At 37.7% G+C, this 20823-nt stretch overlaps 1 protein-coding gene across 4 annotated transcripts in view; it reads left to right on the forward strand.

Moving 5' to 3' along the window:
• Positions 1–20823, forward strand: part of LOC134333485 (AP-1 complex subunit sigma-2) — a 37032-nt gene that overhangs the window by 14005 nt on the left and 2204 nt on the right. Inside the window, exons 3-6 of one of the 4 annotated variants that reach the window (XM_063015478.1) lie at positions 574–682; positions 825–962; positions 3796–3826; positions 14526–16867. In XM_063015478.1, the coding sequence (XP_062871548.1) occupies positions 574–682; positions 825–962; positions 3796–3826; positions 14526–14536 (289 nt within the window). In that variant the 3' untranslated portion in view covers positions 14537–16867. Of the gene's footprint in view, positions 1–573; positions 683–824; positions 963–3795; positions 3827–8189; positions 8271–14525; positions 16868–20823 lie in introns of those variants that run through there. The other 3 variants (XM_063015479.1, XM_063015476.1, XM_063015477.1) reach the window with 3 other exon arrangements.

Below are 20823 nucleotides of genomic sequence, written 5' to 3' on the forward strand. Positions count from 1 at the left end.
GTCCATTTTATCAGCTCCACTTACCATATAGAAGCACTTTGTAGTTCCACAATTACTGACTGTAGTCCATCTATTTATCTGCATACCTTTTCAGCCTGCTTTCACCCTGTTCTTCAATGGTCAGGACCCCCACAGGACGCTTCCCACGGGGCGCTGTTGGCTGGATATTTTTGGTTGGTGGACTATTCTCAGTCCAACAGTGACAGTGAGGTGTTTAAAAACTCCAGCAGCCCTCTATGTCTGATCCACTCATACCAGCACAACACACACTAACACACCACCACCATGTCAGTGTCACTGCAGTGCTGAGAATCATCCACCACCCAAATAATACCTGCTCTGTGGTGGTCCTGTGGGGGTACAGCTATATTGCACCTAATGCTGGACATTTGTGTGGCAATAGGAACATAATAATAGTAGTAGTAATAATAATACTAATTATTCTTCTAATTATTATTATTCATTTGGACACCAAGAAATAACATTTGTGAAAATGATTGAGACTGCCGTGCTGTACGTTTAAGTCCATGTAAACGTTTTAACCTCCACTGTATGGTGTGTTGATTATTACAGATATGCCAGTCTGTATTTCTGCTGTGCCATTGAGGACCAGGATAATGAGCTAATCACGCTGGAGATCATTCATCGCTACGTAGAGCTTCTGGATAAGTACTTTGGCAGTGTACGTGTCCTTCTGCCCCTCAGACCTTCGTAATTTGTTGTGTGTGGATGCTAGATGTATATCATACATATATTATAATCATGATGTGAATAAATGGTGGATATTTCCTTTACTGTAATCATGTGACTTAATCTCTCTGCAGGTTTGTGAGCTGGACATCATCTTCAATTTTGAAAAAGCGTACTTTATTCTGGATGAGTTTCTGTTGGGTGGAGAAGCTCAGGAGACATCCAAAAAGAATGTTCTGAAGGCCATTGAACAGGCTGACCTGCTACAGGAGGTGAGACGTTACAACATGGTTTAACAGGGAAAACATCTTTTACATATTAACTAAACAACATACATGAGCTTTCACATTTGTCCAAGTACGGCAGGTATGAACAGGTATTACATTTAATTAATTTATTGCCACCTCATGTTTTATCAGTGCTTTCCTACTGAATAATGAGTAGATAAATTACAATTACAGACAAACTTGTACTGTCTTGTATGGAATATCATACACTACACATATGAAGTAAGTAGTCATTTACAAATAGGTGTTTGCATTCTGAACTCCTCGGTTTGAAACTCGGCGTTGCCACCGGTCGGCTGGGCGCCATCTAGCGGGCATAATTAGCAATGCTTGCAGCGGACACATTTCTGCTAGGGTGGGATGGCCGGACTATGTGGGTGGGGTCTTCAAACGCTGTGTAAGGACCCTGATTGGCAGATAGAGAGGCACCTGTGCAGAGTGCATAGCTGAATAAGGGTTCCGCTAAGGTCTGTGCACGGGTCAGAGGAGGCGTGAGCAGCAATATACCCACCTTGACTGCAAATCAGGGATTCCCTAGCAGTGGGAGACAAATTGATTACACTAAATTGGGAGAAAATGGAAGTAAATGCATAAATACAATAGAAAAAAAGAATAGGTGTTTGCTCTGTGGAGTCATTAAATCATAACGGTGGCAGCATTTTGTTGAGGGGATGTTGTTTAGCAGCAAGGAACTGGAAAACCAAAGCCGTAAATGTATTAAAATAACCATGAAAAAGCCTAAACTTTAATCCTGACAAAATCAATGGGCAAACATATCAAGATCCAGATGTTCAAAGCTGACAGAGGCATGTATCAAAACACCTGCAACGGTAAGTTCAGCTAAAGATGATCTGACTATTAAAGTCTATTTTAATTCTAAATTGTAACATTAAATAATTGGAATAAGTTTAGTGGGGTGAATAATTAGCAAGGCGATGTATAAAGCCAATACATCTAAAGAAAATGAGTGTATACAAAAGGTCTGCTTCTGTTTTGGAAAACAGGATTGTGTATTAGTGTTAAATATTTAATATTGTACACACACCTTTTTCTTCAGTCAGAGCTTCGGTGTGTCTCCTCTAATTTATACATTAAAATCTTTATATCCCACTACCTCTTTTTACTTCCTCCTGCTCATGTTTGTGTTTTTATAGACTTCTTTTGTAGCTCTCTGGTTAGTTATAAAAGTGCTGTTATGCTCGTTGTGAGGTGAGGTGATTACTCTGTTGAGAACTCTTTCATTTGAACAGCTTACTGCTACAGAGCTTATAGCCGCAGGTTTGGGGCGATATGAGCTTTACACACTTACTAATTACTTAGTCATGATGACACACACACACACACACACACACACACACATTAGGGATGTTTACATGTGCATATTTTTTTCAAAATTAGCAAACATGGAATAATTATATTTATTGACCATCCATGATCTAAATCTGATCTGATCCGAATCTGACCTGATCTAAATAAAATCTGATCTATATCTGACCTCATATCTGACCAGTAACTCAGTGGTTAAAGCACTGGAGTAGTGATCAGAAGGTTGCTGGTTCAAGCCCCACCACTGCCAGTGTTGGACCTTCAGCAAGACTCTTAACCCTCACAATTACAATTCTAAGTCCTTATAAAAGGGCGGCACAGTGTCTGAGTGGGTAGCACGGTCGCCTCACAGCAGGAAGGTCCTGCGTTCGATCCCCAGGTGGGGCGGTCCAGGTCCTTTCTGTGTGAAGTTTACATGTTCTCCCCGTGTCTGCGTGGGTTTCCTCCGGGAGCTCCGGTTTCCTCCCACAGTCCAAAGACATGCAAGTGAGGTGAATTAGAGATTCACCTGTCAAAATTGTCTATGACTGTTTGATTTAAACTTGTGAACTGATGAACCTTGTGTGGTGAGTGGCTACCGTTCCTGTCATGAATGTGGCCAAGGTGTAAAGCATGACGTTAAAATCCTAATAAACAAACAAAATAATTTTAAATTCAACCCCTTTTAAATAATAAACCTCAGTGAAAATTAAAAAATATGAACATACACTATATAGCAAAAAGTACGTAAACATCCCTTTTTATTATTGATTCCAGGGGTTACAGCCACACCCTTTGCTACCAGGCATATTCAGTTAAACACTTATCGTGAACATGATGGTAAAAAGCTTTTTCTTGTTTCTGTGCACAGAGCGACGTCCATTGAGGTCCATTGAGGTCAATTGAGACATGGTTTGACATATTTGATAATCTTAACTCCTATTGAACTCCTTTGGGATAAATTGCCCAAACAGTATTTGGACACCTGACCATGAGCTTGTTGGGCATTCCATTAAAAAAACAATTAATATTAAAATCTAGTGACCAAATTAACTTAATATAATTTCCTTTATATAACTGATTTATTACAACTGTTAACAATTGTTGTGACAGAAACACATGAATTTATTAATTAGAAGGGTGTTTCAATAGTCCATATAGTGATAAATCATACTGCAGAGCAAATGGCACGGATTACCGCTCAGCCTGCCCGCTGTAATGGTCCTTCATTAAGTGGGCACACTGATGACAGAAATAGATATTATTGTTGTGCTGGAGTGCAGTTGTGCAGGAGTAGGCTGGCAGACTGGCACACTGCAGCTGCTCTTTAGCACAGCACAGCAATTACTCCTGACATATCAGACACCACTGACAGCTATGTTTTCTTTTTCTCTTTTCTTTACTGTCACAGTTGACATGCTTGTTTCAGAACCGATTAATTCCATTTTACATAATTTCTGTTTTCTGTTTGCTCTGTCCTTACTGTCTTTAACTTCCTCTTTATCGTTTGCAGAATGTAGATTTTAAGATCCGAATCTTCCCAGGTACAGTAAATTGAGTGTTAATTAGAAAACCCGATCAGATTGTAGTTTCCTGTTTTGTAGCCTAGTAGATTCATTGCCATCTAATAAAGTGTTTAGTTCACATGCCAGTAACTACACTGACATTTATGAATAATTCACAGTGGGGGCCAAAATCCTGAGACCGCCAGTAAAATGCTTCTGTTTATACTTCCATGTTGAGTGCATGCACTCAAGCCATCATGGACTCATGGTTATCCCAGGGTGATTACATTATTTAAATAGTGTCCTGAGCTACTTAAGTTGTTGTGCAGCTTTGAGGTTTAAGATTTAGAGTGAAAAACATTTGCTAAACCTAAGGAAAATGCATAGTAGAAGCATTTTACTAGTGATCTCATACTTTTGCCCCACCTCCCACCACCACCACTGTATATGTACTTTTATACAAATGTCTTGCTGTGGCAAACTTTGATCTTCCTCTCACTGTACCCAACATAATTAATGCAGTCTGGAAAATAACTAGTCTAGATCACTGCTGTCAGTTTGTTCCTGAAGATGTTTCTTTTTAATGAGGCCTTGACACACCAAGCTGACTGTAAGACAATCACTGTCAAGCTGTCATTCAGTGTTTGTGTCTAACCATTTTTTGGTCTTTGTTTCACTGTCTAGCTTAGAAAATCAGTACAGGAGAAGGGATACCAAAATAAGTGAAGCAAATAACATTTCCCATTTTCCCCAATGCACTAATGTACAAATTCTCCTCCACTCATGCCAAGGACTAGATCAGACAACAGGTTGCTGTTGCAGCAACAAGGAGGCACTTTATCAGACACAAAGACTAGAGCTGCGTCCGGAAGCGCATACTTAGAGAGTACGTACTAGATTGGAGGAAGTATGCACTACTCTGCCGGTAAAAAAGTACATACTTCCAGTACAGAAGTATGCAGTATGCACACAACACTGCTACGTACTACATCCGCCATCTTTCCAACGTCAAGTGATGACGTGGGACGTGATGACGTAATATCACCATGGTTACAGACTCATTACAAACCCCACTCGCCAAACTTTTGGATATTTATCGTGTTTTTGTTATTTATTCGTCTTTAAAATGTTTTATTTTATTTATCTTACTTACACTTGTAAACAGAGGACCGCTATCTTTCTTGTTTCTTATTACGCTTCGAACGCCTACGCAGCTCCAGTTGCATTATGGGATACATTAACGGACCGCAAGTGTGCATCGCTTGCATACTCAAACATGGCTGCCCAATAAGTAGGTCATCCGGGTACTTATCGCGTACCTCTTTATTTGTACTATGTATTCGGACATACTAACCGCTCTCGCGTCCTCATTTCGCGTACTATTGAGTATGGAAGTATGCGATTCCGGACGCAGCTTAGGACTTCCTTGGTTTAAGCAATTCAAGACTGCAGAAAACAAGACTCCCTTAAGAACAACAGTTACCAGAAGGTTGTCTAAAGCAGATTTTATGTGTTAAAAATAGTGCTGGTTAAAAAAATTAACAACAAAGACTTTGAAAGGTTGGGTTAGAGCGATTCAGTAGAGTTGCATGGGGTAATGAATCAGGATTTGAGTTGTGTAGAGTAATGAATCAGGATTTAAGTTGTGTAGAGTAATAAATCAGGATTTAGGTTGTGTAGAGTAATGAATCAGGATTTGAGTTGTGAGTTGATGTTCCAGAGAGACGTTTTTGAAGGCCTACAAGACGTTTTGTATGAAATACACCAGTGACTGCATCTCTACCATGGTTAAGCACGAAGGAATAGGTTCCAGGCTGTGGGGAGACTTCTCAGCTGCTGGTACTGAGCTGTTTCACTGTAAAAACATCAATTACATTTAAAGTGCTCCCATAGTCTTAAGCTTTTATGTTCATTTCTTGCTATCTCTAGTATTTTATTTAGCTAATATCACGAATTGCTATAGTCAACATGTTAACATTTTAGAAATAATTTGTTGTTCCTCTTAATCTAAGTTTGATGTGTGGGTAAATGCCCCCTAATAAGACCTCTCGCCACCATTATTTTCTGAAACCATAATGGCAAATTCCCTGAAATTTCTGATCTGGCCTCAGGTCAACCACAAGCATAACAAGTCCTAATACTGGCATACTTTAGCAGGTCACATGTAGTTTAATCTGTAATTGGTTCTGACAGAAGCTTTAGGGACACGGCTGAAGAAAACAAAGCTTTGCTCTGTGCTGCAGCCTCACACTGAGCCATGACCCAAATGTTCAAAAGAGAGAGAGAAAAAGAAAGAGAGCTAAACAGCTACCAGTCATTTACAATTCTGATGCTTACTTGCAGCCCAGACCACAGCTTTTTCTGTAGTGGTAATTGGTGCACAATGTGTACTCAGCCAAAACCACTTACCTGTTGTTCTAACTGTGCTTATATTTCAATAAAAAAGTGAGAGAGTAGATCGTCATGGTTGGAGAAATATCCCGAGGCAGATCAAACATGTTCTTGTGTGCTCACCCGAAACCAGTTACCTGTTGTTCTAACTGCGCTTATGTTTCAATAAAATAGGTAGATTGTGTAATATAAATGACCAGTCAGATATAAAGATATGATTAATAAAAAAAGACAAGCTAGTGGCATCAATCGGAGGGAGGAAACCACATTTAACCATCAGCATCAAACATTAGAGCTCACCTGATATTTGCATAAAAAAAGCACACATATGGTTGCCAAACATTTGAATAATGTTTAAAAAAAGACAAAACATTTTGACTTTACACAACATGGGTCTCATATGGACTGGTGAAAAGCAAATACAGCATTTCATAGTAAGAGCCTTGTACGAATAGTCACACATGACGGTGGTGGTTTGATTTTGTGGTGGTGTTTTGCTATATCAGGTCCTGGATGACTTGCTTTTATCAGGAAAAGATGGATTTTACTTTTGGATGGATTTTATTTTTTAGGAGAACTTAGTCACCTAGCAAGTAAATACAGTGGCAATTGCATCATAAGGCCACAATTATGTTGACACCTGACCATAAGCTGGTTGGACATTTAATTTAAAAACAAATTGTAATAAAACAGAGTGACCTGTGATCTTTTCAGCTAGAACAACAGCCACTCTTCTGTGAAGGCTTCCCATCAGTATGTCTGTGGTAATTTGTGCCTGTTTAGTCAGAAGAACATTTGCTGTTCACTGATATTGGTCAAGAAAGCCTCAGTTGATGTTCCAGTTCATTCCAAAGCTGTTCAGTGGGCTGAGGTCAGGGCTCTGTGCAGGACACTGGAGTTTCTTTAAACCGAGATTTTCTTCATGTCTTTATAGAGCTGCTTTGTGCACAAGGGCAGGGGCACAGTCATGCTGGGACAGAAAGGCCTTCCCTAAACTGTTTCTTCAAAGTTCAAAGCTGAAATAGTACAATTGGAATTAATAAGTGAAATTAATACACCTGTTAGCAATTGTTGTGACACATGAATTCAGTAACTAGAAGGGGTGTCCCAATACTTTTGTACATATAGTGTATATTGTGACCAGGGTGATATAAGTGTAGGATAACCATGTTCCATTATTCAGTGTCACATATGCAGTAACATGGACAATCGGTAAGTATGGAATTACTTTTGACAAACTGCTTTAATTTCCATTGGTCAAAGAAACATTTCAGGAAAGAGATTTAATTCAAACAGACTATTAACTAAGAATAATTAATATTAGCCATTAAAAAGCACCAGAACTGTTTTTTTTAATTACTCATAAAACCTGTGCTGAATTTTAAAAAAGTCCCTCTGACCAAAATACATGACATGATAAAAACAGAGTAATTAAATACAGCCTCTGTGTGCATTTTGTAAAACGGTGTTACTACTGTGAAGATAATAAAAGTAATGACAGTGAAACCCAATTTTTAGAAATTAAGTTAAAATTAATTACGGTTCAGCACTGCTTCTTATGGTACTCAAACCAGAAGTTTCATTCCAAATAGACTACTACAGTACTAACCAGTATTACAATATATTTTAATAATATATTTTTAAGTACTAATTTGCATTTGGTTTGGGACAGTGTATCTGCTTCCATTGTGCTTGTGCACATACTGATCCTATCAGTGATTAGTTGACAATCCACCCACACTTTTTTTTATTTCTACACTTTTACCATCTGTTTACTGCGTTGGAGGAAGATTTGGGCACTTTTTGTTTACGTTAAGAGATTTTTTCTGGCCTATCTGACCATCCAGCGGTCTTGTATGACAGTAGCATAAAGCAGCCTACCATGCTTTTGGGTAACATATTACACAAGGTTTTTACTTCTGCTAAAGTCCATATCTAGTTGTTGACATACTTACTGGAAGAATTATTTAGCAACACCAGACATCTTACAGACTGGATTTTGTGTTCGTAGAGCCAGACTGAGGACTGGGGAGGTTTGGCCAATGATGAGATCTTATAAAGGTGTGAAAGTGCCTCTCGCACCAACCTGCTGGTAATTTAAAATTGCTCGAGCTGACTGCTCAGCTGGCATGATGAGTTCAGAGAGTGGAATTGAAAATGAAAGCATGAAAATGACAAGCATCACGTGTTCTGACTGCATTAACAACAGTGCTGAACGCAGAGGATGAACATGCCATGTTAGGTTTATATTGAAAGCATTAAAGAAAAGCAAGTTGATCAGTAAATCACTAGGGATGTTAACTAACCGATAACCGACAATGCTAATTGTTTAATCAATGTTACAGGTCAATAAGCTTATTTATTTTTATTTTACAGTTAACATTAGATGGAAAATTGTGAGATTCTTCCAGTAAAACACTACCTTTAGCTTTCTTTCCCTTTTTTTGTGCAGACCTCTTACTTTTTATGTGAACGTCATTTGCAAATGCATTCGGTATAGAAAGACAATATGCATCCTGCCCTGTAGAGTTTTTGTACATTTTAAACTTGTTCACCAGTTCCATCCATAACAGTCTTAAGGTTTTATTTCACATAATTTTTACAGTTTAAAAGCAGACGACACATTTTATATTTTAAGAGCTCCTTTTCCCTGAGATCTCTTTTCATGTCTCATTTACTCTTTTGTATTTTCCTTTTTTGATTAGAGATGCAGGATGCTGGTCCATGTTTACAGCAAGCGATGTTAATTTAAGCCTAATGGAGCTTTACATGGCCTTTGTATAACCCTCACTCCACAACAGCCATTATCAAATCAGTCATTAGCCGAGGCTCATTAGCCGAGCTGTTGTTGTGTTTGCAGTTGATTTACGGGACTACTGGGACGTCTCATGTTCGTGTATTGGCATAAATTTTTGGCATCCCTGGTAAAGATGAGTAAAAAAAGCTTTAGGTGCAGTAGATTAATCTCACACTGAAAAAATGAGAAAATCTGACTTGTAATTGGAGGTAAATTTTCCTTGTTATTAACAAAATGTATTTTAGGTTTTTTAAGCTGATCTGAGTGTTAAGGAACTTTTAAGCAGTAATCCATGACAGCAGTAATACAGTAGTACAGTAATACCTGTTTTACTGGAGTACAGAGGTCAAATTCTTTTAGTCATTCTTTAACATGGAAAAAGGCATCAGAATCTCAATGAAATATCAGGACATTTTAACTCAAAATCTGTCTGTCTCCGACAGAGAAACTAAACATGGATCATCATTGGATCTGCCAGCAGCAGAATGATCAAAAGCAAAATTGGTTTACTGAACACAAACTCAGGTTTCTGTCATGGTCGTGTTATCCCCGGGTTTAAAGACCAACCATTTAAGATATTATAAGAAAAGACTCAATTGCTGTTTTATTGGCACTGGGAGGTTATATAAAGAATTAAATGCAGGGGTGTCAATGAGATGTGGATTGTCAAGAACTAAAAACGTATAACAACATTTTAGGTGTGCTGTATGTTCATATTTTGACCCAGCATATACGTATATGTATATATCATATTTTTAGAAAACCCAAAATAATCTTGTGAGTTCACAGTTAATTACAAGTTTTAGAAACTATTTTAATTCCAAGACTGCCATAACATACCTGTCTCTTAAGAGTATGTGAACTCTTTAAACCTCAGTGCTATAAATCATGTTTAAAATGTGAGTCAATATTTAACTCATTCTCAAGTTTTAATGAACTCATTTCACTTTTATTTTATTTGAGTTTCAGTCGTTCTGTGCTTTTAATCTTCAAACAAACTCTCTCACTTTCTTAATAACTACCCAATCCCATCCCATTCCCCCCACCCCCACCCACGCACACACATTCCTTTGATATTGTAATTAAAATCCAACAGCCAGCAGCTCTAAATCTGTCAGAGAGCAGCGTGGCCGGGTTCGGCTCTGAACGCGTTCCTCAGAAACATTTCCCACACTCTCAGACCTGTGTGCTGGGAAAGCTCCTGTATTAAGCTGCTCATGTGAATTTATTCAACTGTGAACTGAGAAATTCTTTCAGGAATTACACAGAAAACTTCAAACTAATTAAACTAAAACTTTAAATAGTGTTTGAGAAAAAAATCAGTATATAAAAAGTGCTACTGCAATAGAAGCAAACTTCTCACTCTAGTGTATTACAGCTGATCTTTTACATCAGAAAGATTGGACTCTTGGGATGGTGCAGTGGTAAAGTACGCTAGCTTACTACTTCTAAGATCTGGGAATCCAGGGTTCAAATCTCAGAGGTGCTATTAGCCAGTCAGGCATCTGCATGGACATGATTGGCTGATGTTCAGGTTGGAGGTGGCCGAAACAGCCTCGCCACTCAGAGGTGCACTTGTCAGTGCTGGTCCACAGACGATATAGAATAAGAGGGTTGTGTAAGGAAGGGCACCTGGTTTAAAAACTCTAACAAGTCTGGTGTGCGGATCAGATCTGCTGTGGTGACTCCATATACAGAAGCTGCTAAAAGAGAAAAAGAATTATATTACAAACGTTATAGTGAGTGTATGTAAAATCATCTTATTAAATCTACTTCCATATATACACTTCAAATTTACACACAATGTATTTAAAACTTTGTTTTTATAAATATTAAAAAATATATATTTATAAGCATAAAATGTAAGCTAATAGGAAAGTATTTAGACTCCAGAAGTTTATAACATTATTGTTACAAAGTTGCTGGCAACTGTAAAACATCATTATATATTATAACTCTTTGCAAATGTGGTGCAAACTGTCTTAAATTTCCCAAGATTATGAGGGTCCCCTTAATAAACATACAATTTAAAATATTCATATACATTTTGATGAGGTGTACATTTTTGTGTGTACATTTTGGACGTGCCTTTCTGTGTTTTTCTTTCTAAAGGAGATTTGCATGGGGTGTAGGAGTGGATAGGATCGCGGTACAGTTGCTTAATGTTTACTCATTAACTGCTGTTCCTGCTGTTTTCATCAAACTATTCTCATAAAAACAGCAGTTGATGTGGGGGGTGGTAGGAATGGTATCCCTACCCAGCTTCAATAATATAATTAAATGTGATTGTTTGGGAGACATTTTCTTTAAAGGTTTATTGTCAATATTTACTAAGTATTATTGTAAAATGAAGGTGAAAATATCCACAAAACACAGTAAAACTGAATTGTTCAAATGGTTTGGTTAATAAGTCTAAGGAAACTACAGAGCTGGTTCCCTCTGATTAAGCCATCCACTCCACCACAATCCCTTCTGCTCAGAAATGAAAACATAAGCTCATTTGCTAAAGGTTTAGCATGTTATAATACAAGGGTTGTGGTGAAAAAACGATCCTTTGTGTATTTTCCCCTCCAACCACCAACATCCACCTTTTTCTCACATTCCCTCACAATGCTAGAATACTCTAGTGGGCAGCAGGTCTCTATATGGTTTCTGTTCCACATCAACCCTGTGCAGCTAAAGAATCAACGCCTTCAGCATCATGTTCTTACGTTTTTTATATTTTATCTGTTTAAAATGTCCTTCCAATAGGAGTCCTGGGTCCTAATGCTTCTGCAGAGTCCTCTAGACTGTTCCAGAGCTCAAGCAGCTCATGTAAATATGGTATACATTCAGTGTTAATTCTAGATAGTGACAAATAATTCCTGATAGTTTCCTTCTAATAAATGTACACTATATGGCAAAGTATTTGAACACCTGACTATGAGCTTGTTGGACGGTTCATTTCAAAAACAATTGCTTTTAAAATAGAGTGACCTCTGTGTGATCTTTACAGCTATAACAACAGCCACTGTTGAAGTATGTCTCTGGGAATTTGTGCCTTTTTAATCAAAAGAGCATTTGTATGTATGGGCACTGATGTTGATTAAGAAAGCCTTAATGTTTTAGTTCATTCCAAAACTGTTCACAGGGGCTAAAGTCAGGGCTTTGTGCTGTACACTGGAGTTTCTTCAAACCGAGCTTTTATTCATGTATTTATAGAGCTTCCTTTGTGAACAGAGGCACAGTCCTGCTGGTACTTATTTTCTTTATACAGTATAATTGATTTATTCCACCTGACTGAAACACATGAATTTAAAAATTAAAAGGGGTGTTCCAATAATTTTGTCCATATAGTGTACCTCAGCAAAAAGTCTGATGTGTTTATGTTGGCAGGCTTTAGCGTCTCAGTAGCTGTAGTAAACTTTATACTGATGTTAGTGTTTCCCTGTAGAGCGTTTTAGTTTTACTCCAAGAGAATCTTGTTATCTCTTCTGCAGTGTCTAAACATTCTGATGTTTTCACAGGGAGTTCATGAAAACCGTTTTAGGAATTCAGCTGCTGCATTAAAAATATCAGTAACAGTAAAAAGAAGTCAGTAAACTGCTGTTTTGAGTGCTTGCACCATTTTGAATATTGTGCAAAGCAGCGCCCCTTTAGACATCAGCATATTAAATTAGTCGTGCTGTTGGTCGCAGATGCACATTTGTGGCCCAAAAGTTCAACAAATTACACCTGTGAAAGAATTGCTAGATTTGCCCTCTACAGTTAAATAAGTTTTAGTTAGATGACTCTCAGAACATAAATAATATAAAATATTTGATTTGAGTTCCATTTTTAATGACACAAAATGAGCTTTACGTGGCTTAAACCTACCATGTACATCAGTATTATACATATTTATTAAACTGTGGTTCTATGTCATCTTTAGTGTCCTGGGTATTAAACCGTTTTTTATTATTTTAATAGTTGAGCTGTATTAAAATTACTCCTTCAGGTCTTGTATTAAAAATTGCCTTAAAGGAAAGGAAAAGTTGAGTTGAAATATGTGCACAATTACACAATGCTCCCTCTGCTTCCCGAATATTTTATTTATTCATATGTTTTAACTACCTGCTTTATTCCAGTCAGGGCTGTGTGGAGCAAAACGGTGCTGCAAAGAAACGTTGTCTAATTTTGCCATTCAGGCTGTCGAATTGAAACTTTACCCACTCTTATTCAAACATCAATACTCGCTAATTAGTGCAGACACGCTCTACTAACATTTCCTGAGGCATCTTATACCTGTACGAGTAGCATAAGGCAGGTTCATGGTCGCTTCAGTAAATGACCACCTAAAAAGGCCAGTTTGGAGTGGCATGAGCAACTTCTCACTTCCAAAACTTCTTAGAAATCCAGATTCTATTAATATGCTAATTGAAACACCCCACGCTTGCGTCCTCCTGGTAAACACTTCTGGAAATTGCATGGCTTCCATTTCCATATTGAGTGATTTTGAGTGAGATTGACTTCCATTACTTTTGCTACATTAACCTCATCACTCCAGTACAGAACTAAAAAAAAAGCATCAGACACCAGACGTTTCTTTTCTGATTGACTACACTGGGTAATAGGGATGCAAATTTTGCCAATTTCTTTAAATCGATAACTAACTGTTAAGGTTAATTAATAAGCAACAAGCTCAACATCCTATTAAAGTATAAAACACATCAATGAGTTTCATATCAACAAGTCTTTTCAGTTTATTCAATGGAAAGTGAATGTAGGAAAAGTGGTAGTCTTACTAGATCAGTAGTATGAGCGTAAACACCTTTCTGAGTTTAATAGCAAACCGTTAATTACAAGCAAAAAATAAAAAGTCATCTATATAATTATATTAAAACTCTTTCAGACAACATTAGAGTAGTTATTACAAGCTGATAACCAGACTTTTACCTTCATACCAGGACGTGATGCAAAATAGCATTTTTGTAAACAAGGTTCTACACAGATCCATGTTTTAACATTTTAACAGCTTGTGATTTTAATGTCTTATGAAATGTTGTTGAGGTTTAAATAATATAAAAGCATTTCTAAAATGTACAAAAAGTATTTTCTTGTTTGGGTTAGAACTGTTGCGCTCTTTATGTTTGTGCCAAAAAGAAAATCATGTGCACCGAGGTGAGTCTCAATTTGGCAAAAAAGGAAAAGATCCGTTTCTGTGTCAGATTATGTGTCATTTGGTGGAAATGACTTTAAATGACATCTTTATGTGACAGCGGTAAATGAACGACTTCTTTGTCGGTTATTGGTTAATCGGTTAATCGTTAACATCCCCCTGAATTAATTGTTTTAGTTGTTGTTGAACCATTACCTTAATAACGTCTCCTGTTGTGTTTTTGGATTCTATGCACTGTGTTTGTGTGTGTTGTTGTTGTGCACTGCCTGCTGTCTTGTGTGATGCACTGGTTCCTCTCTCTATTGTGTGTGCGTGTGTGTGTGTATGTGTTTGTTAATGGGTGTTTATGAGCTTGCAATGTTGTTGAGATTTTGTGTTTGTGTGTCTGTGTTGTGTGCATCTCTCTTCCTCAGCCTCGACATGAGTACTTTAATGTGCCTGTGTACTGATTGGCTGTTGGTGGTTGCCCGTCATGCATGCTGAACCCCCTACCCTCCTCGATGCACCTGCTGGTCCTTACCTCTGCTTCCACACCCGTCCTATCAGACTGCTGCAGCGTCTCTGGGTGACCAGGCTCATCTTCATCTCTGTGTGTGTGTTCATGTCACTTCCATAACACATGTATCAACACATTATTTTTCTGTCTTTCTTGGTTTCATGCACATATTTACACTACTGTTTATTTTTCATATCCTGTCTACCTGTACTTCACCTCTGTGTGATAGCGCCTCCTGGTGGGCTTTTGAATGTGGCACTAACCAAGGTTTCCAGATTGCAATTGGTGATTCCATCCAAATCATAGTCTATAAACTGCTCTATTAATAAGTAAATGTGTTATTTCATATATTATGTAATGAATCTCTCATGATAACAACCTTGACCAATTTTGTAGATTAAAGTACATTTTAGGACCCCACTAATTACCTGAATTTGGTTCTGAAAAGACCCTTTGCTGTTTTAGCATCGGTCCCAGAAGACATGGTTTGATAAGTTTGGTCTGCACAGAACTCTAATGTTCAACCCCATTAAGACGTGAATAGCAACTGTGAGAACACTATTCTAATGTAAATTGTTTTGGAATAAGACAAGGTAATGTCCAGGAGTCCACATACTGTTGACCACACAGCGTAGAGTTATATGGAACATTTCAATCTGGCAACCCTGGACCAACCTGTATACGTAGTACAAGCTACAAAATTTTATAATCTATTATAGATTGATAATGCTTCTATGTTTTTAATGGTGTTTTTTTTTTTATTACAAATCATATAATCGTCTTGACAGTTAAGTGAAAAGTCGAGTCTTTAGAAAAGTGATGAATTTTTTCATGAATTGAATGAGTATTTGTTGTTGCCACATTTGTGAACAATGGCTGCAAATGTATTAATAACACAAGCTTCTGATGAGTCGATCAGATTTACCTGCTCAGTCATCTGATCATGTGCTCCAATTGAAAGTACCAGACTCGAAATCTGAATCTTTTGTACATATAAATGTACATAGTCAAATTTACAAATTTGTTTATTTGCTTCCTAGAAGCTTCCTCTGTTTCACATAAATGGTTCTTCCTCTATTTTATATAACTTGCTACATTATTATTTTCAAGAAGCTTCGACCTTTCAGTTGTTTGTAACTGTTTTGCAATTTGTCCTAAATAATATTTTGTAATATTTAGAACTAAAATTTAATGTCTATGTTCAGTCTATGTGCAATGTCTTGTTACTTTTATGTTTATATTTTAAATAGACAAAGTCAACACAAAATACAATTCAATGCTGAACTACTACTGTGTGTTTGGTAATTAATCATCAGCCAACATTTTAGGTTATATTCTGCTCTATAATCCTAACCCTGGTTTTAACTGTGTAGGTTCCAACTTCTTTAGTTGATTATTGAGACTGGCACTGAACTTACTGTAACCCTGACCAGGATAAATTGCTTTGGGAGATTGAATGAATAATTAATAATGCTTGATACTGGCCATGCTTGCAGATTTACTGTCTAAAACGAGTTGACTGTTTATTTGTCAGTTTAAGATTAAGTGTGTAAACAGCAAGTTTTTCCCTGCAAGGAAACTTTCGTTTTCTGCAATTTAGTGAGTCTGGAATGTTTTAAACAATGTTAGCTATATGCACGTGCATCAGTGGTTATATTTGTACTACATGTAATTAAATGAATGTGCTTCAGAATACATCAACATGCCCAATCAGGCAACAAAGTGAATTGTTCCTGGAAATGACCATGGTCTATAAACCACTGTACACAGGATATTTTTGGTAAAATGTATTAAAGGTGAAGGAATTTTGTGTGTTTTTGCAGCAAAAGTAGTCATTAACACACAAACACACACAATTACTAAGCAGATGTTTTAGTATGTTTATTTATTTATTAATTTTATAGTTACTGCTTACACAAGATTCATCAGTTCACAAGTTTTAATGTAAAACACAGTCATGGACAATTTGGACTGTGGGAGGAAACCGCACCTCCCAGACAAAACCCAAACAGACATGGGGAGAACGTACAAACTCCACATAGAAAGGACCCGGACCTCCCATACAGCAGAAATAAAGCCAAACATGTTACATGGCACAACATGTTACAAAATTGCTTAGAGTAATATTAAATTGTAAAACCTGTTTTATTTAATGAACAGACAATGATGTAAAAAATGTAGCTTTTTTAACAATTACCCTTTAAGATCTGTGCAGTTCAAACTACAACAAACCTACAACAATGTAATTTCTTAGTATTATCTTATTAATCTTATTAAAGTATTATCTTATTTATAAAACTATTGATCTATGTACAAGTTTGAATGAATTGAACAATATATATATATATATATATATATTGTTTTAGAATATATAGAAACAAATCTCTAGACTGAATTTATTACTTTTTGTTGACCTCAGCAGGCCATGAATGATTTAGCACTATGAGGACTAGATGCACTAGATGCACTTTATCATTGCCAAGCTTTAAAAATCTTAGAGAGAGTAAAAACCACTGAGAATGAAATCAAACTGTGGAAATAGGTTCCACTGGATCTTACTGCAGTGGATGAAATTTGTACTTTATAACCCTCATGGGCTGACCAGATTTAGCTAAAATTTAGGATTCTCATGAAAATAATTAATTAAATAATTAAGAATGAGAATGACACATTTTGACAATGTCTGTGGGTTAGGTAAACCCAGTAAATGTGTCCCCTTAGGCTTACAATGGACTGGGCAGTACTAGCTTGGAAAATTCAACACATTACCCACAAGGCTGCTGTGTGGGATCATCCATTTACCATAAAGACATTCTAATGCACTCCTTATAAGGTTTCAGCTGATGCCAGTGTAAATACTGGTATAGGTTACATTTAAGGTTAAATAAAAGAAAGCAGTATGTATGAAAGATATGTAAATTGAGTCCATAAAGAAATAGACTGACAGGGGGCTTGGATTATGGTATCATGCCCATCTGTCATGCTATTAGGTGTCGACTGAAAGCATAAGGAGAAGATGGCCGACAGTTTCTTTCACACAGTTCTGTGTAACCCCAGAGACAGTTGTATGTTTCTGATAAACACACCTGGAGCAAACAACCATGCCATGGTCAAAATTACTTGGATTATTTTTTCACATTCTGATGTTTGATGTGAACATTAACTAAAGCTCTAGATCCTGAAAACATGAGTTAGCTTTAAAAAAGATGAGTTAGCTAGATTTTTAACTAGGTGTTTTTTTCTGTGCCCTTTTTGCAAGACACTTTTAAAAATATATATTTCGTTTTTAAATTTCAATCTTTTTGTATTAAACATCTTATTTATTAATATTAAAGTAATAAATAGTTTAAAAAAATTTATATTTAAGTAACAAAATGGGTCATGGGGACCTGGGTTCCAGCAATACTTCTGTTTAATGTCTGTTATCAGTTTTGTTCTCACAACACCTACATGGTTTCCTTCGGGTTCTTCAGTTTTCTTTCACCAACACGAACATACCGAAGGTGGATTGGCTGCTTTAAACTGCTTCTAGACCGCCTGCAATGACTTATCGCCCAGTTCAGGATGAATTCCTGTGTTGCATCCAAATGTCATGAATTAACTGTTCATGGTGTCTGTAAAAATTCTTTATTTTTATAATGTGTTTAACCAAACATAATAAATTCTAAAATAGTAACTAAGCTGCTCTGTATAAAATGATTTGTGGTTTTTATCTCTAATCATAATTGTTTAATTCTTCATCGATCTCGTGAAATTCTCAGCAAGTGTAAAAAATCGATTATCATATTAAGAAACAGGGCCAGTGATAGCTCGGTGGTTAAGGTACTGGACTAGTAAGCTGAAGGTTCCCGGTTCAAGCCCCGCCACCACCAAGTTGCCACTGTTGGGTCCCTAAGCAAGGCCCTTAACCCTCAATTGCTCATTGTGTAAGTCGCTTTGGATAAAAGCGTCTGCTAAATGCTGAAAATGAAAATGAAAATGAAGAAACTGCTTGAAGTTTCAGATTAGCTGGGATTAGCTCTTTGACTGAGACTCCTCTTCTTATCGCTCGCTTCTCTTTTTACTTTGTGCTTGACGTAATGTGTAGGATGCCAAAGTAAGTGTGATCTGTGTTCTGTGTCACACCAACCCACGTCTGTGCCACCATTAGTTTTCCATCACTCACACATTTGCATTTGTAGTAATTTCATGTCTGGTCCCATCTGCCACTCTTTATTCCTCAGCCATCTCTCAGTCATTATGCCCACTCATTGCTTATTTTAGATCATTCAAAGAAAATTCAGGACATTCTGTTTAATGAAATCTGAATTCATCTAATCTCATCTGAATATGTCATTATCTCTGTAAAGGTTCCAACATCTCATGTATGTCTGAGTGTGTCTGTCTCTCATTCTCTGTCCTTTTGTTTATAAACCACTGCAGTGTCAGGTAGGTGGGTGAACATAATGCCTGTCATTAAATGACTGCATTCTGCTTCTGATTAATTTGATTTGAATGTCTCAAAAAGGGTATATTAAATGTTTACCAGGGCTGTGTTCCAATACTCAAATTTTAAACACATTTATTTTGGGGTTTGTCTCACCTGAACCACCAGAGTGAAGTTCACACCTCGGTAGCTGTCAGGTTTTTTTTTTTTCAGAAGTTGTGATTTTATAACTCTTTATATAACTTGGGTGAAGATTTTCTGACTGACTGCCTTTGGGAAGAAGAAGTAAACTTTCACATGTGAAAAACATAATCTTATCGACCGAGGCCCTGATTTACTAATGACCTGCGTCTGTAAAATACATGCAAAGGGTGTTTGGGTGGCACAGCCATCTTTTTTTTCTATTTTATTGATGCATTTTCTCCCAATTTAGTGTAGTCAATTTGTCTTCCGCTGCTGGGGATCCCTGATTGCAGTCGAGGTGGGTATATTGCTGCTCACGCCTCCTCTGACCAGCGTGCAGCCCTTAGCGAAACCCTTTTTCCCTTATGCACTCTGCATAGACCCCACCCACATAGTCTGGTCATCCCGCCCTAGCAGAACTGTGTCTGCTGCAGGCACTGCCAACTATGCCCGCTAGATTGTGCCCAGCAGACTGGTGGCAACGGCGAGTTTTGAGCCGAGGAGTTCAGAATCTCAGCGCTGGTGTGCTAGCGGAATAGGGTGCCTACATCTATCTTAATATGCTAAGCTACCTCTGGCCTAGCCAGGCGCTTAACAAAACACAAATGGATGTGTCGGAGCAGTGGCATAACTAGGAGCTCATGGGTCCCAGTGCAAAGAAAAATTTTGGGCCCCCTCAACAAATGTCATATACAGTGTATCACAAAAGTGAGTACACCCCTCACATTTCTGCAGATATTTAAGTATATCTTTTCATGGGACAACACTGACAAAATGACACTTTGACACAATGAAAAGTAGTCTGTGTGCAGCTTATATAACAGTGTAAATTTATTCTTCCCTCAAAATAACTCAATATACAGCCATTAATGTCTAAACCACCAGCAACAAAAGTGAGTACACCCCTAAGAGACTACACCCCTAAATGTCCAAATTGAGCACTGCTTGTCATTTTCCCTCCAAAATGTGATGTGATTTGTTAGTGTTACTAGGTCTCAGGTGTGCATAGGGAGCAGGTGTGTTCAATTTAGTAGTACAGCTCTCACACTCTCTCATACTGGTCACTGAAAGTTCCAATATGGCACCTCATGGCAAAGAACTCTCTGAGGATCTTAAAAGACGAATTGTTGCGCTACATGAAGATGGCCAAGGCTACAAGAAGATTGCCAACACCCTGAAACTGAGCTGCAGCACAGTGGCCAAGATCATCCAGCGTTTTAAAAGAGCAGGGTCCACTCAGAACAGACCTCGCGTTGGTCGTCCAAAGAAGCTGAGTGCACGTGCTCAGCGTCACATCCAACTGCTGTCTTTGAAAGATAGGCGCAGGAGTGCTGTCAGCATTGCTGCAGAGATTGAAAAGGTGGGGGGTCAGCCTGTCAGTGCTCAGACCATACGCCGCACACTACATCAAATTGGTCTGCATGGCTGTCACCCCAGAAGGAAGCCTCTTCTGAAGTCTCTACACAAGAAAGCCCGCAAACAGTTTGCTGAAGACATGTCAACAAAGGACATGGATTACTGGAACCATGTCCTATGGTCTGATGAGACCAAGATTAATTTGTTTGGTTCAGATGGTCTCAAGCATGTGTGGCGGCAATCAGGTGAG

The sequence above is a fragment of the Trichomycterus rosablanca genome, chromosome 19 (genome assembly GCF_030014385.1).
Source record: "Trichomycterus rosablanca isolate fTriRos1 chromosome 19, fTriRos1.hap1, whole genome shotgun sequence".
NCBI lineage: Eukaryota > Metazoa > Chordata > Actinopteri > Siluriformes > Trichomycteridae > Trichomycterus > Trichomycterus rosablanca.